This window comes from Oncorhynchus mykiss, chromosome 2, assembly GCF_057628025.1.
Source record: "Oncorhynchus mykiss isolate SJ-2025 chromosome 2, ASM5762802v1, whole genome shotgun sequence".
Lineage (NCBI taxonomy): Eukaryota > Metazoa > Chordata > Actinopteri > Salmoniformes > Salmonidae > Oncorhynchus > Oncorhynchus mykiss.
This window is the reverse complement of record NC_143023.1, coordinates 26,623,710-26,639,318: the sequence shown is the minus strand read 5'-3', so window position 1 is coordinate 26,639,318 and position 15,609 is coordinate 26,623,710. Positions and strand designations below refer to the sequence as shown.

Genomic DNA, 15,609 nt, shown 5'->3' with positions numbered 1-15,609 from the left:
TGCTCGCACACTCTTTTTCAGTTCTGCCCACACATTTTCGATTGGATTGAGGTCAGGGCTTTGTGATGGCCACTCCAATGCCTTGACTTTGTTGTCTCTCTCTAGGGTATGTGGTACGCTAGCGTCATACCTGGCCAACATCCAGTGAGATTGCAGAGCGCCAAATTCATATACACAAATACTCATTATAAAAATTCAGAAAAACAAACATATTTTACATAGGTTTAAAGATTAACTTCTTGTGAATCCAACCACGGTGTCAGATTTAAAAAATGCTTTGGGGCGAAAGCATACCTTACGATTATTTGAGAACATAGCCTAGCAGACAAATTACATTACAAACATTAACCAGCTACATAGAAGAGTTACACAAGTCAGAAATAGAGATAAAATTAATCCCTTACCTTTGATGATCTTCATTTGGTTGCACTCAGAAGACATTCATTTACTCAATAAATGTTCCTTTTGTTCAATAAAGTCTCTTTATATCCAAAAACCGTTTTGTTTGCGCGTTTTCTTCAGTAATCCACAGGCTCAGTCAAAACAGGCAGACAAAAAAATCCAAATTGTATCCGTAAAGTTCATAGAAACATGTCAAACGATGTTTATATTCAATCCTCAGGTTGTTTTTAGCCTAAATAATCGATAATATTTAAACAGGACCATAACGTTGTCAATATAAAAGGTAAACAAGAAAGGCACTCTCTCGGTCGTGCGCATGAAAAAGCTCTGTGACACGGCAGGGTCCACTCATTCAGACTGCTCTTACTCCCTCATTTTCAGAATACAAGCCTGAAACAATTTCTAAAGACTGTTGACATCTAGTGGAAGGCATAGGAATTACAATTTGAGTCCTAAGTCAATGGATACTGTAATGGCATTGAATAGAAAACTACAAAACTTTTTAAAAAACTACTTCCTGAATGGGTTTTTCTAAGGTTTTCGACCGCCAAATCAGTTCTGTTATACTAACAGACACTATTTTAACAGTTTTGGAAACTTTAGAGTGTTTTCTATCCAAATCTAGTTATATGCATATCATATATTCTGGGCCTGAGTAGCAGGTAGTTTAATTTGGACATGCTTTTCATCTAAAATTCCGAATGCTGCCATTTTGCCATTACTTTTGAAGTATGCTTGGGGTCATTGTCCATTTGGAAGACCCATTTGCGACCAAGCTTTAACTTCCTAACTGATGTCTTGAGATGTTGCTTCAATATTTCCACATAATTTTCCTATCTCATGATGCCATCTATTTTATGAAGTGCACCAGTCCCTCCTGCAGCAAAGCACCCCCCACAACATGATGCTGCCACCCCAGCGCTTCATGTTTGGGAGGGTGTTCTTTGGCTTGCAAGCCTCCCCCTTTTTCCTCCTAACATAACGATGGTCATTATGGCCAAACAGTTCTATTTTTGTTTCATCAGACCAGAGGACATTTCTCCAAAAAGTCAGTTGCAAACCGTAGTCTGGCTTTTTTATGCCGGTTTTGGAGCAGTGGCTTCTTCCTTGCTGAACGGCCTTTCAGGTTATGTCGATATAGGACTTGTTTACTGTGGATATACAGTGCCTTGCGAAAGTATTCGGCCTCCTTGAACTTTGCGACCTTTTGCCACATTTCAGGCTTCAAACATAAAGATATAAAACTGTATTTTTTTGTGAAGAATCAACAACAAGTGGGACACAGTCATGAAGTGGAACGACATTTATTGGATATTTCAAACTTTTTTAACAAATCAAAAACTGAAAAATTGGGCGTGCAAAATTATTCAGCCCCCTTAAGTTAATACTTTGTAGCGCCACCTTTTGCTGCGATTATAGCTGTAAGTCGCTTGGGGTATGTCTCTATCAGTTTTGCACATCGAGAGACTGAAATTTTTTCCCATTACTCCTTGCAAAACAGCTCGAGCTCAGTGAGGTTGGATGGAGAGCATTTGTGAACAGCAGTTTTCAGTTCTTTCCACAGATTCTCGATTGGATTCAGGTCTGGACTTTGACTTGGCCATTCTAACACCTGGATATGTTTATTTTTGAACCATTCCATTGTAGATTTTGCTTTATGTTTTGGATCATTGTCTTGTTGGAAGACAAATCTCCGTCCCAGTCTCAGGTCTTTTGCAGACTCCATCAGGTTTTCTTCCAGAATGGTCCTGTATTTGGCTCCATCCATCTTCCCATCAATTTTAACCATTTTCCCTGTCCCTGCTGAAGAAAAGCAGGCCCAAACCATGATGCTGCCACCACCATGTTTGACAGTGGGGATGGTGTGTTCAGGGTGTTGCTTTTACGCCAAACATAACGTTTTGCATTGTTGCCAAAAAGTTCAATTTTGGTTTCATCTGACCAGAGCACCTTCTTCCACATGTTTGGTGTTTCTCCCAGGTGGCTTGTGGCAAACTTTAAACAACACTTTTTATGGATATCTTTAAGAAATGGCTTTCTTCTTGCCACTCTTCCATAAAGGCCAGATTTGTGCAATATACGACTGATTGTTGTCCTATGGACAGAGTCTCCCACCTCAGCTGTAGATCTCTGCAGTTCATCCAGAGTGATCATGGGCCTCTTGGCTGCATCTCTGATCAGTCTTCTCCTTGTATGAGCTGAAAGTTTAGAGGGACGGCCAGGTCTTGGTAGATTTGCAGTGGTCTGATACTCCTTCCATTTCAATATTATCGCTTGCACAGTGCTCCTTGGGATGTTTAAAGCTTGGGAAATCTTTTTGTATCCAAATCCGGCTTTAAACTTCTTCACAACAGTATCTCGGACCTGCCTGGTGTGTTCCTTGTTTTTCATGATGCTCTCTGCGCTTTTAACGGACCTCTGAGACTATCACATTTATACGGAGACTTGATTACACACAGGTGGATTGTATTTATCATCATTAGTCATTTAGGTCAACATTGGATCATTCAGAGATCCTCACTGAACTTCTGGAGAGAGTTTGCTGCACTGAAAGTAAATGGGCTGAATAATTTTGCACACCCAATTTTTCAGTTTTTGATTTGTTAAAAAAGTTTGAAATATCCAATAAATGTCGTTCCACTTCATGATTGTGTCCCACTTGTTGTTGATTCTTCACAAAAAAATACAGTTTTATATCTTTATGTTTGAAGCCTGAAATGTGGCAAAAGGTCGCAAAGTTCAAGGGGGCCGAATACTTTCGCAAGGCACTGTAGTTACTTTTGTACCTGTTTCCTCCAGCATCTTCAGAAGGTCCTTTGCTGTTGTTCTGGGATTGATTTGCACTTTTTGCAACAAAGTGCGTTCATCTCTAGGAGACAGAACATGTCTCCTTCCTGAGCGGTATGATGGCTGCATGATTCCATGGTGTTTATACTTGCGTACTATTGTTTGTACAGATGTTTGGAAATTGCTCACAAGGAGGACCCAGACTTGTGGAGGTCTACTTATTTTTTTCTGAGGTCTTGGGTGATTTCTTTTAATTTTCCCATGGTGTCAAGCAAGGAGGCACTGAGTTTGAAGGTAGGCCTTGAAATGCCGCCAATTGACTCAAATGATGTCAATTAGCCTATCAGAAGCTTCTAAAGCTGTGACACCATTTTCTGGAATTTTCCAAGCTGTTTAAAGGAACAGTCAACTTAGTGTATGTAAACTTCTGACCCACTGGAAATGTGATACAGTGAATTATAAGTGAAATAATATGTCTGTAAACAATTGTTGGAAAAATGACTTGTGTCATGCACAAAGTAGATGTCCTAACCGACTTGCCAAAACTATAGTTTGTAAACAAGACATTTGTGGAGTGGTTGAAAAACGAGTTTTAATGACTCCAACCTAAGTGTATGTAAACTTCTGACTTCAACTGTATACTGTATATGGAGTAAGTTATACGTTTGCCTCCTTGTGGGTTTTTATGGGCCTGTCATACAGAACCTGTCTGAGGAGGAGGTTTTTGTTGTAAGGTACTATGTATCAACATGTTGTGACTGGTGTCATTACAGTGTTACTACACAGGTATAAGAACTGAAGTTACCTTAATGTAAAGTGTTACCAGTCGGTGCCCTCCACCCCTCAACACCCTGTCCTGAGCAGCTACATGCCTTACCTAGCTAAATAACATGAATGGCAGTATACTGTGAGTAGGACCCTTCTCTCCCCTCTCCACCCCCTCACCTCTCCTCTCCACCCTCTCACCTCTCCTCTCCACCCCCTCATCTCTCCTCTCCACCCACTCACCTCACCTCTCTACCCCCTCACATCTCCTCTCCACCCCTCACCTCTTTTCTCCACCCCCTCCCTCCCCTCTCCACCCCTCTCCTCTCAACCCTCACCTCTCCAACCCCTCACCTCACCTCTCCACCCCTCACCTCAGCTCTCCACCCCTCACCTCTCCTCTCCACCCCCTCACCCCACCATCTCCCTCCCCTCTCTAACCCCTCACCATACCTCTCCCTCAACTCACCTCTCCACCCCCTCACCTCTCCTCTCTACCCCCTCACCTCTCTCCACCCACTCACCTCACCTCTCCACCCCCTTACCTCTCCTCTCCACCCCTGACCTCCCCTCTCCACCCCCTCACCTCACCTCTCCTCTCTACCCCCTCACCTCTCCTCTCCACCCCCTCACCTCACCTCTCCACCCCTCACCTCTCCTCTCCACCCCTCACCTCTCCACCCCTCACCTCACCTCTCCACCCCCTCACCTCTCCTCTCCACCCCTCACCTCTCCTCTCCACCCCTCACCTCACCTCTCCACCCCCTCCCTCCCCTCTCAACCCCCTCACCTCTCCCCTCATCCATCCCTCCCCTCCTCCACCTCCTCACCCCAACTCTCAACCCCCTCACCTCCCCTCACTTCACCTCTCCATCCTCCATTGTTTTGTAAATATACAGCCTTCCTATCAGTAAGTCACAAGACCGGACTCACACACTGCTCAGCACCAGTGTTGTGTTTTTATTTCAAATGCCAAAGATAATGTTGTTGAACTAGATTGTAATATTCCATGAAGAAAAATTATTGGACTTGCTTTAACTCTTTAACAGTATTTTTGTAGTAGTGGGAGAAGTTTAAATGGTTTTACTTAAGCAAAGCAGTTAAACATAGTCAAAGTAACATTTAGTAAAATAATTGGTCTGATTACTTTGATAGAAGACACTAACAACAGCTGTAGGCCTGATTACCAACAATTATGAGACAGCCACTAGGGAGGTAAGGACCCTGGCGGAGTAGTGCCAGGAAAATAACCTCTCCCTCAACGTCAACAAAACCAAGCAGCTGATCGTGGACTTCGGGAGACAGCAGAGGGAGCACGCCCCCATCCACATAGACCGGATCACATTTAGAGAAGTTGAAAAGCTTTAAGTTCCATGGCGAACACATCACTGAGAATCTGAAATGGACCATCCAGACAGTGTGGTGAAGAAGAAATTTGGCATTGCCGCTAAATCCCTCACAAACTTTTACAGATGCCCAATTGAGAGCATCCTGTTGGGCTGTATCACTGCCTGGTACGGCAACTGCACCGCCCGCAACTGCAGGGCTCTCCAGAGTGTGATGCGGTCTGTCCAACTCATCACCGGGGACACACTGCCTGCCCTCCATGACACCTACAGCGCCCAATGTCACAGGAAGGCCAAAAAGATCATCAAGGACATCAACCACCCGAGCCACGGCCTGTTCACCCCGCTATCATCAAGAAGGCGAGGTCAGTACAGGTGCATCAAAACTGGGACCGAGAAGCTGTTTTTCAGTCTCTATCTCAAGGCCATCTGACTGTTAAATAGCCATCACTAGCCGGATTCCACCTGGTTACACAACCATGCGCCTTAGAGGCTGCTGCCCTATAAACATAGACATGGAACCACTGGTCACTTTAATAATGGAACACTAGTCCCTTTAATCATGTTTACATACTGTTTTACTCATTTCAGATGTATATACTGTATTCTACTGTATTTCGTCAATGTCACTCCGACATTACTCGTCCTAATATTTACATATTTCTTAATACGAACTCTCCTACTAAAATACCTCAGTATACGAACTCTCCTACTAAAATACCTCAGTATACGAACTCTCCTACTAAAATACCTCAATATATGAACTCTCCTACTAAAATACCTCAGTATACGAACTCTCCTACTAAAATACCTCAGTATACAAACTCTCCTACTAAAATACCTCAGTATACGAACTCTCCTACTAAAATACCTCAGTATACGAACTCTCCTACTAAAATACCTCAGTATACGAACTCTCCTACTAAAATACCTCAGTATACAAACTCTCCTACTAAAATACCTCAGTATACGAACTCTCCTACTAAAATACCTCAGTATACGAACTCTCCTACTAAAATACCTCAGTATACGAACTCTCCTACTAAAATACCTCAGTATACGAACTCTCCTACTAAAATACCTCAGTATACGAACTCTCCTACTAAAATACCTCAGTATATAGTATGACAACTGTAATACAGAAGTACAGTAGACAATGAGGCATTGTTGAAGTTTTAAATAAATGAAAAACTATTCCAGACCGGTTGTGTACGTTTTAAAGGTTGAACAGCTGAAACAGTGTAAGAGGAGATAGTGTGCTAAAGAATAAGAATAAGAATAAGCCAGAAGTATGACAAAGATTTAAAGTGGGATGTCTGCTGTCACAAGTCCATTCATGAAATTAAGAGCAACAGTGTATCAGCTGTGGTGGTATAGCTGTTGCTTTAGTTCTGCTTCTTTTGGATAGAGGAAGATGCAAATTAAATGAGATAACATGACCTTGACCCACATCTGTGAAATCTGGTGTTACACAACCCACTGTTTTTGCGGAGATAATCGTTTAATGAGACTTGCTGTGGCCCCAGGGACAGTTGCTCACATTATTTGGGACTTTCATCTCACTTAGTTGCCATCTCGCACCATACTCTAAAACACAACGCTTGTATTCACAGTGTGCACTGCACAATTAAAACAAATACGTATTCAATGCTGTTGTTTAGTGTGCAACAACGTGTCACACAAACAGAACATTTGATTAACTGAGTAACTTCATTTGTGATGACAGTGTTTAATCAATTGTCTCCTATAGATCTAATTTTGGTAAATTCATTGTAAATGTCCATTTTTTGTTACTGGATAACATTGTGTACAGGATGTTTTTCTTGCTCTAGCAGAAAAGAGCAGAGTTTATCTGGCAGGCTGTTTACTAGAAGTGAACAGGTTCTCTGTAAAGGGGTAAGGGGGGTTAACATGTGTTCCTGTGGTGTAGACCCACTGAGATCTGATGATCTTTGTTGTTTAACGTTATGGTTCTGCTCTGCTCCCAGTGTGAAGAAATAGCTGTGTTTCTGATGGCACATCATCACAGTCCATGTTGAGGTTCAAATTTAGACGATTCTCTCCCTCACTAACACCCTGCTGCTGTGAATGGAGCTCTGAGTCTCTCCCCCTACCTCTCTTTCTGGTCTCTCTCTAATGTATCTCTCGACTTGGTCTCTGTCTAACGTATCTCTCTTTCTGCTCTCTCTGTAGCTCTCTCTCTGTAGTTCTCTCTCTTCCCCCTCCCCTCTCCTCTCTCTCTCTCTCTCTCTCTCTCTCTCTCTCTTTCTCTCTCTCTCTCTGTAGCTCTCTCTTCCTCCTCCCTCCCCCTCTCTCTCTCTCTCTCTCTCTGTTTCTTTCTTTCTGCTCTCTCTGTAGCTCTCTCTGTAGCTCTCTCTTCCTTCTCCCCCCTCCCAACTCCCTCTCTCTCTCTTTCTCTCTCTCTCTGTATCTTTCTTTCTGTAGCTCTCTCTCTGTAGCTCTCTCTTTCTCCTCCTCCCCTCTCCCCCCCTCTCTCTCTCTCTCTCTGTGTACCTGTATCTTTCTTTCTGCTCTCTCTGTAGCTCTCTCTCTGTAGCCCTCCCTCCCACCCACCCTCCCTCCCTCCCCCCCTCCCCCCCTCCCCTCCTCTCTCTCTCTCTCTCTCTCTCTCTCTCTGTAGCTCTCTCTCTGTAGCTCTCTCTGTAGCTCTCTCTTCCTCCTCCCTCCTCCCCCTCTCTCTCTCTCCCTGCTCTCTTTCTTTCTCATATTGGTTTTAGAATCAGGTGTTATTTATTCTTGGTCTTGGCTTAGCCCTCATACGGCCACGTCAGTGTTTCGGTATCACATTAGTGTTATGTCTATGACCTGAAACAATATGTAACAGAGCTTCATGTCAGATACACTGCTGTTATACAACTGTAGTAGTGGGGTGTCAAATAAACCAAACCAGACAGCAGAGACACCATACCGAATGCTTCAATGCACGTCTGATCGCCAAAGCTATCTCAGGCTTTATGATGCATTTGACAGACTGCAAACATTAAACCTACTACATTGCCTATCATGGTGAATACTGAGTGGAGTCATGGCTACAGCTCCACCGGAAGCAGCTCCTCTTCCTCTCCCCCTCTTCAGTGCAGTGAGTCCTGAGCCCCAGAAATAGAATGGCTGCATGTCGAATGACTCATGTGTTTCAGCCCGAGCTGCTCGGTGACAAAAACAGAAGAAGTTAAGGACGTGTTAGGCTTCTGATCTGATCTGCTGCATAGCCTGCATACTGAACATAATGGGGGGAACCTAGCCGACTGAGAGAGAGGATGTGCTCTGTACTGTACCATAAGCCTTCTACCCCCAGCCCTCGGCCCCTGCTCTCTTCCAGCCCCATCCCTGTGATTTCAGATCCAGCCCTATACCCCAAGCCCCAGTCCTATACCCCATAGAATACCCGAGTCACGACCCGCTCCTCTCTCCCCCAGCCTCAGCTCCACCCCTCATACAAGTTCACAGATCCTGCCTTCAGCCCCCTCTCTCTCCTATCTCCCTCCCAATCCTCCCAGCTCCATCCCCTCCTCCTCTCCTCAGTTCCTCATGGAGGTCAAGGTGCTGTGTGTCTGCTGTGAGAGGAGAGCCAGCAGCAGAAGGCAAGGTGAACTGGAATCAACGCATGTCATTGTGCAGCGTGGTGGAGGGCTACAGAGAGAGAGAGAGAGAGAGAGAGAGGGAACAAGAGATAGTAGGAGAGTGAGAGAGGAGGAGAGACAGCTAGAGCAGTGAGAGCTTGTGAGGAGAGGGAGAGAGAAAGAGGCTCCACTCCGTTCACATCGCAGGCTGACTGGCTCGCACGCTCACTGTTGACGAATGAGCTGTCTACCCGTGTGGCTGGGAAACGGCGGCTTGTGACAAGGCAAGCTGGGGAGAGAGAGGAACATGAACGTAATGCGTACCTTGCCTCGCTTGCTTTCAGATACCGGCCAGAAGAAGAGTCAAGAGAAGAAGGATGGCAGCAGACGCATGTCGTTCCAGAGACCCAAAGGAACCATTGAGTATGCTGTAAGTAAACAGGGTTTCAGACTGTGTCCTCTCTGTCTGGGTGTTTTAATGCTTTTTACTGCTCCTGCTGCTGCTGTGCTGCTCCGTGTGTCTACTGGCTGTTGCCCTAGTCTGAGTAATAGCTGCTGTTGTGGCGGTGTGTTATTTTGTTGTGTTATGAAAAGGAACCTGGCCATGCTGGCTCACATCGTTAGGAGTGTGTGTGTGTGTGTGTGTGTGTGTGTGTGTGTGTGTGTGTGTGTGTGTGTGTGTGTGTGTGTGTGTGTGTGTGTGTGTGGAGGGAGAGAACGAAGCGTTTAGTATTTTACAGTTGCACATGTGCATCGTTCAATGTCTGTTTACGTAAAGGGGGACTGTGTATGACCAGCCAGAGCTATTGCCTCTCTACCGTATGATGGAAATCTATTCTAATAGATTAGACATGTATATCAATCCTGCTCCATTCTGCATTTGGATGTAAAGGAAGAGAGAGGATTGTAGCTGTGTACGTATGTACGTTTTTGGCCAGAGGAGAACCGAGAGAGCGAGACACTCAGTCAGAATGTGTATTCTATATGTAATTCAGTTCATTCTGCGTGGTGCTTAGCAGCGAGCATTCCACCACTGTTTACGAATGACCTTCCACCTGGTGTTGTCATTGCTATTCATTTGCCATCTCTGTTGTGTGTGAGAGTGAGACAGAGACAGACAGACCTGTATCCGGATGATCTGAACATGGAGTATGTCTCTGCTGCTGCTCTGGCTGGTAGTGTTCTTGAAATGACCCTCAAATCCAGGTTCAGTCAGACAGGTTTCTCTCTTTCTTCTCTTCTCTCCCTGGTAACACTGCATGTGTGGCAGAATGCTGTGGAGCTCGATCAGCCTGGCCACAGAGAGGAGAGGAAAGGCGAGGAGAGGAGAGGGAGGGAGGGAGGGAGGGAGGGAGGGAGGGAGGGAGGGAGGGAGGGAGGGAGGGAGGGAGGGAGGGAGGGAGGGAGGGAGGGAGGGAGGGAAAACTGGTGGTCATCTATCATTTAGCCAGCACATTGATTTCCACCTTGTTTGATGACATGGTTCAGCATCCAGGGAGATTTTTCTCAACCAAATATTTTCTCTCTTTTAAGCTCTGCTGCTTTGATTCAGCAGTAATTGCGTGCGAGCTCTATGTGCTTTATGTTATCGCTGGTGTTGCTGTTGCATTTGGCACATTTTATACAGGTGACATTCAGAACAGCCCCTACCCCCACCTCTCATCCGCTCTCACCATCTCCCCTCAGAACAGACCTGGCTGTCTCTCTGTGCCACAGGTGATTCGACAAGCCAGTTGTTTTATGCTGGGGCATGAAAAGTGTACAATGGCAGGACAGGACTAGATATTTGTAAAAGCAAAGACAGTTTGTCATGGACTGATGTTAGAGAGAGGGAGAGGGGGGGTGGGGTGTTACAGTGGATAAACATTGGATTCAGGGAAAATATGCTCATTAAATCTCACTCACACAGCAGCACGCACCCCCCTTGTCTCTCGCTCTCTCCTTCTCTCTCTCTCTGTTTCTCCCTCTATCCTCATTCTCTCTCTCTCTATACGCTCTCTCCTTCTCTCTCTCTCTCTGTTTCTCCCTCTATCCTCATTCTCTCTCTCTCTATACGCTCTCTCCTTCTCTCTCTCTCTGTTTCTCCCTCTATCCTCATTCTCTCTCTCTCTATACGCTCTCTCTTTCTCTCTGGAGGGATCCCAGATAATATTGTGACGGATGGAGGGACCCATGCCAGCGGTTGTGTGAAGTTTCCAGTCATGACATGCTGCAACGCCGCCCTTAGAGAGTGTTTAAGGTTGTGTGGCATGGCTGCCTCCATCCCTCACACACACACACACACACACACACACACACACACACACACACACACACACACACACACACACACGTGCGCACACAGAGACGTACACACACACAGCACCCGTCCTACGAGATAGCCCTAGATGCATGGAAACTTTCCCAGTGATTGAGAAGCAGCTTTATCTTAAACTGATCTTCCACGCTGTGCTGTGCTGCACTGGGCCTGGGGATGGACGGCTACTGTTTCCATCCGTTCTCACCAGATAGATACGTTTATAATCCGCTGCCTGGTGCCTACAGCAAAGAAAAGGGAGGCTTTGTCCCTTTATCAAATATTGTGATCTCTCTTATTTTAGACATAAAAATAAACCTCAATATTTGCCTTCTCATTCTGATGGGCACACCTATTGGCTGACCTTCAGCCAATTAAAAATGGTGTTTGTTTGAACTCCAGGAAGTAGAGGGGAATGGAATGGACTACATTGTTGTTCCATGTAATTTCAGCAAGCCTTGACACCCACCATCCCAGATTGTTCTGAAATCGTTTATGTATTAAGAAACAGATCAGATTAGCATTCCTGCAACGTTATTTTGTTGAAATATAATTAGATTTATGAGAAATTAAGCTAATTGAATTGCACCTAATTGGCCTTTTAAAATTATAGGATTTATATAATATTCAATAAATATAGTACATAACATCCAATTTGGACCCCAAAATCTAACAATGAGTAAGACAGGGATCAAATTATATTTCAACAAAATATTGTTGCAGGAATGCTAGTCTTATCCGTTTCTAAGAACATAAACAATTTCAGAACATTCTAAGATGATAGGTGTCGAAATCCTATTTTTTGTGCTTTTTGAGGTGGAACAACCCTACATCAACAGTGGGAGACATTTTAATGTGTCTGCAGTTAATGACTAATGCCATGTTCTAGTTGTGTGGTACTTCACCACAGTGTGAGGTAAGGACTCCTAATGACTGTAGTATGCACTGTGACGCGCTGCAGAAGGTTGTGTGTGTGTGTGTGTGCGTGTGCGTGTGCGTGTGCGTGTGTGTGTGTGTCTGTGTGCAGACGTGCACCAGAAGTCCCGACAAGAATAGTAAACCAACAAAAATATGACCAAATCAAAAATCAAATCCAATCAAATTTTATTTGCCACATGCGCCGAATACAACAGGTATTTGAAATGCTTACTTACAAGCCCTTACCAACAATGCAGTTAAAAATATATATAATAATAACAACAATAAATAAAACTAATAAATAATTATAGACCAACTGGGGACATTTTGTTAGTCCCCAAAAGGTCAGATGCTATTTATAAGGGGTTTTGGTTAGAATTACGTCAAGGGTTAGGATTAAGATTAAGAGGGTTTCCGTTTATGCTGGTATCAAACCTTGGGTTGCACGGGCCTATTGCAACTTTCTGCCCTGTTTCTATATTGTACAGGCCGGTGGGGAGAGGGTGGGAGAACATGAAAGGCAGAGCTAAGGTTAGTTTTAGGAGCTAGGGTTAGGTTTTTGGGTTAAGGTTAGGGTTCATTTTAATTTAGTTTTACGAATTTATTTAACGAGGCAAGTCAGTTAAGAACAAGTTCTTATTTATAATGACGGGCCTACCCCGGCCACACCCTCCAACCCGGGCGACACTGGGCCAATTGTGCACCTCCTTATGGGACTCCCAAGCCCGGGATCAAACCAGAGTCTTGCCACTCGGGAACCCCAAATTAAGGTTAAGGTTAGGGTAAGAGTACGGGTTAGGTTTAGGGGTTAGGGAAAGTAGGATTTTGAATGGGACTGAGGTGTCCCCAGAAGGTTAGCTGTACAATACTGTGTGTGTGTGTGTGTGTGTGTGTGTGTGTGTGTGTGTGTGTGTGTGTGTGATGAATTGATTACTAGAAATAGATGAGTCAGTCAGTGGGGGACTCGATCCTCACAATCACTCCTATTGATAGCATTATTCACACTGGTGTGGTGGTGGTGGTGGGGGGGGGACCAGAATGGGCCCACTGTTTCAGGGAGAGGAGAGGTCAGTCATCAGCACTGTCACCACCCACTCTGTCACAATAACAACTCTGAGGAGCAGCAGTCAAATGTCAATGCATGTACAGCAGCTCCACTATCTTACTATAGCACCATGCTTATTGGAGATGTAGTAGTCATGGCAATGCACTGTTTTGTTAGCTTCTTCAATACCAATGTATGTGGCCCATATGGTTCCTATAAGGGATGTAATGAATCACCATATGCATCGGCCCCTAGTTCAAATGTTTATGTAGCAATGGTTATCCAAATGTTTTAACGTTTTTTAAAACAATTCTAATAGATGCAACAGTCGGGCAATAAATGAAGATACACCCAACTTTTTACATTGTTATAATATAATCCATCCAGATATTGACTGAGTTATAGCACATACAACACTTTACTGGCACGGACAAATAAAGATTTTGGTGGGAATTCAGGTAATTTATTGTTTTTTTTTTAATAAAGAAAATGATAGGTGCCTAATTTGCAGAAATACACTGTGTATTTGCATATATCTTTAAATTAACATAAAGGGGGGGGCTGTAACCACCAAACACTTGCTCTGTCTACCTTACCTGCACTCACCTGCGCTGTCAAGACTGCCTCATGAATTACTGTTGTTGTCATGTTCTCTTGCATAATTCAACAAGTGTGTCAATAGCAGGATACCCTCAGATTAAAAATCAACACACTTGGCTTGAATTGGAGTCACGGTCTCCTCTGTTGTTCTGTGTCCTCTGCCTCTGACTGGGAGAATGTCTGTCCTAGCTGTCAGTTGTAATGGCTGTAAAATTAGGCATCTGAATGATGAACAACGGCACAGCAGTGGCACACACAATGCATGCCATTAGGGTGGTAAAGACAAAGTTGCTATGGCAACTGTCATCCCATATACACATATCCAGGCTTCATCAGACAGGCTGCATTGTAAGCCTCTGGAGCGATATTCCTTCTGATATTACATTCTGGATGATTAAACCATTTGCAGAACATATAATCTATATTCATTCCTGTTTGATTGCGCACACTGACTCCTTTTCTTGTTTGTGACTCACATTTCACCTTGAAATAAACCTTGACATCAGTTTATTGGGAATTGAATTGCCTTGATTAATCCCTGGATTAGAAAATGTTGTCTCTCTATATATATTTTTTTATGCATTTACTGTATGTGGGCCAGGTTATAGCTGACCTAGCAAACATCAACGTGATGGTAGGCTACACACTGCTGTTCCAAGGGTCTGTCTGGATCCAGTCTGATGTTCCACCACAGGGTAGAGTTTTGGTCATGTGTGTCTTTCTATGGCACCATTAGTCAGCTGTCTGTCTGTCCTTCTTGAGTCAGTTTGTCCTCTCAGTCAGACAAGGTGACCACTACCAGTCACCAGGATGTCTGTAACATACTGTGTGTGTGTGTGTGTGTGTGTGTGTGTGTGTGTGTGTGTGTGTGTGTGTGTGTGTGTGTGTGTGTGTGTGTGTGTGTGTGTGTGTGGTATGCGTGTCCTCCTAATATTAGATTGTCTAACTGTTAGACTCTAACAGTTCGGCAATACACATTTAATAATTATAATTGTTAATTAATGATTCCCATCAACAGGCAGTAAATTACCGTCCAATAAGGAAACAGTGCTGAAACAGGCTGTATTGGTGCTGAAATGAGGAGGTAAAGCTAAAAAGAAATAGTCCATGGATGAGATGTTAGCAAATGGTACTCAGGAAGAATCAATGCAGTGTGCTGCTACTGCTGAACTAGTCTGGATGAATGGCTGTGCTGCCTGTATTAGTGTTGGAGCTACAGACTGTAACAGTATGTGGTGGATATTGACTGTCTGCTTATGTTCCCAACAAGCTAAAATAGGAGTTGGCTTTCTGTCCGAAGAGACAGACTTTTATTCAATCTCCTGCGAAAAAATATAAGTAACACCTAATTTAACACTGCCACTCTTAAGTATTCTTAAGTACTGCACACCAAGTTGTAAATACTGTAGACCTTTATTGTTGGGCTTGTACTTTTAAGATGTTGTTATTGCCCATGTTACAGGCTGTAAATGTGGAGGTTATCATTGGCGTCTCCTAGTCCAACTGTTTGGCTTCTGATATCAACAGCAGTGCCTTTCTCTGCCTTCCTTTTCAAGACACTTTATTCATCAACATGATATGTTGTAAAAGCCCATCTGTTACAAATCGGATAAGACTACAAATCAATCACAGTAGTTCTTGATTTGGCAGTTCTAAAAGATAGGTCATCGACAGTGACAGTCTGCTATAGTGATTGGTATATTAACCTATTCCCTATATAAACTCGGCAAAAAAAGAAACGTCTCTTTTGCAGGACACTGTCTTTCAAAGATAATTTGAAAAATCCTAACAACTTCACAGATTGTAAAGGGTTTAAACACTGTTTCCCATGCTTGTTCAATGAACCATAAACAATTAATGAACATGCAC

At 43.9% G+C, this 15,609-nt stretch overlaps 1 protein-coding gene across 23 annotated transcripts in view; it reads left to right on the top strand.

Annotated features, from left to right (window-relative positions):
• Nucleotides 1-15,609, top strand: part of LOC110485571 (oxidation resistance protein 1A) — a 210,629-nt gene that overhangs the window by 147,030 nt on the left and 47,990 nt on the right. For 16 of the 23 annotated variants that reach the window (XM_090194459.1, XM_090194423.1, XM_090194437.1 and 13 more), the window contains one exon: nucleotides 9,226-9,311. In XM_090194459.1, the coding sequence (XP_090050585.1) occupies nucleotides 9,226-9,311 (86 nt within the window). Of the gene's footprint in view, nucleotides 1-5,340; nucleotides 5,666-9,225; nucleotides 9,312-15,609 lie in introns of those variants that run through there. The other 7 variants (XM_090194450.1, XM_090194440.1, XM_090194428.1 and 4 more) reach the window with 1 other exon arrangement.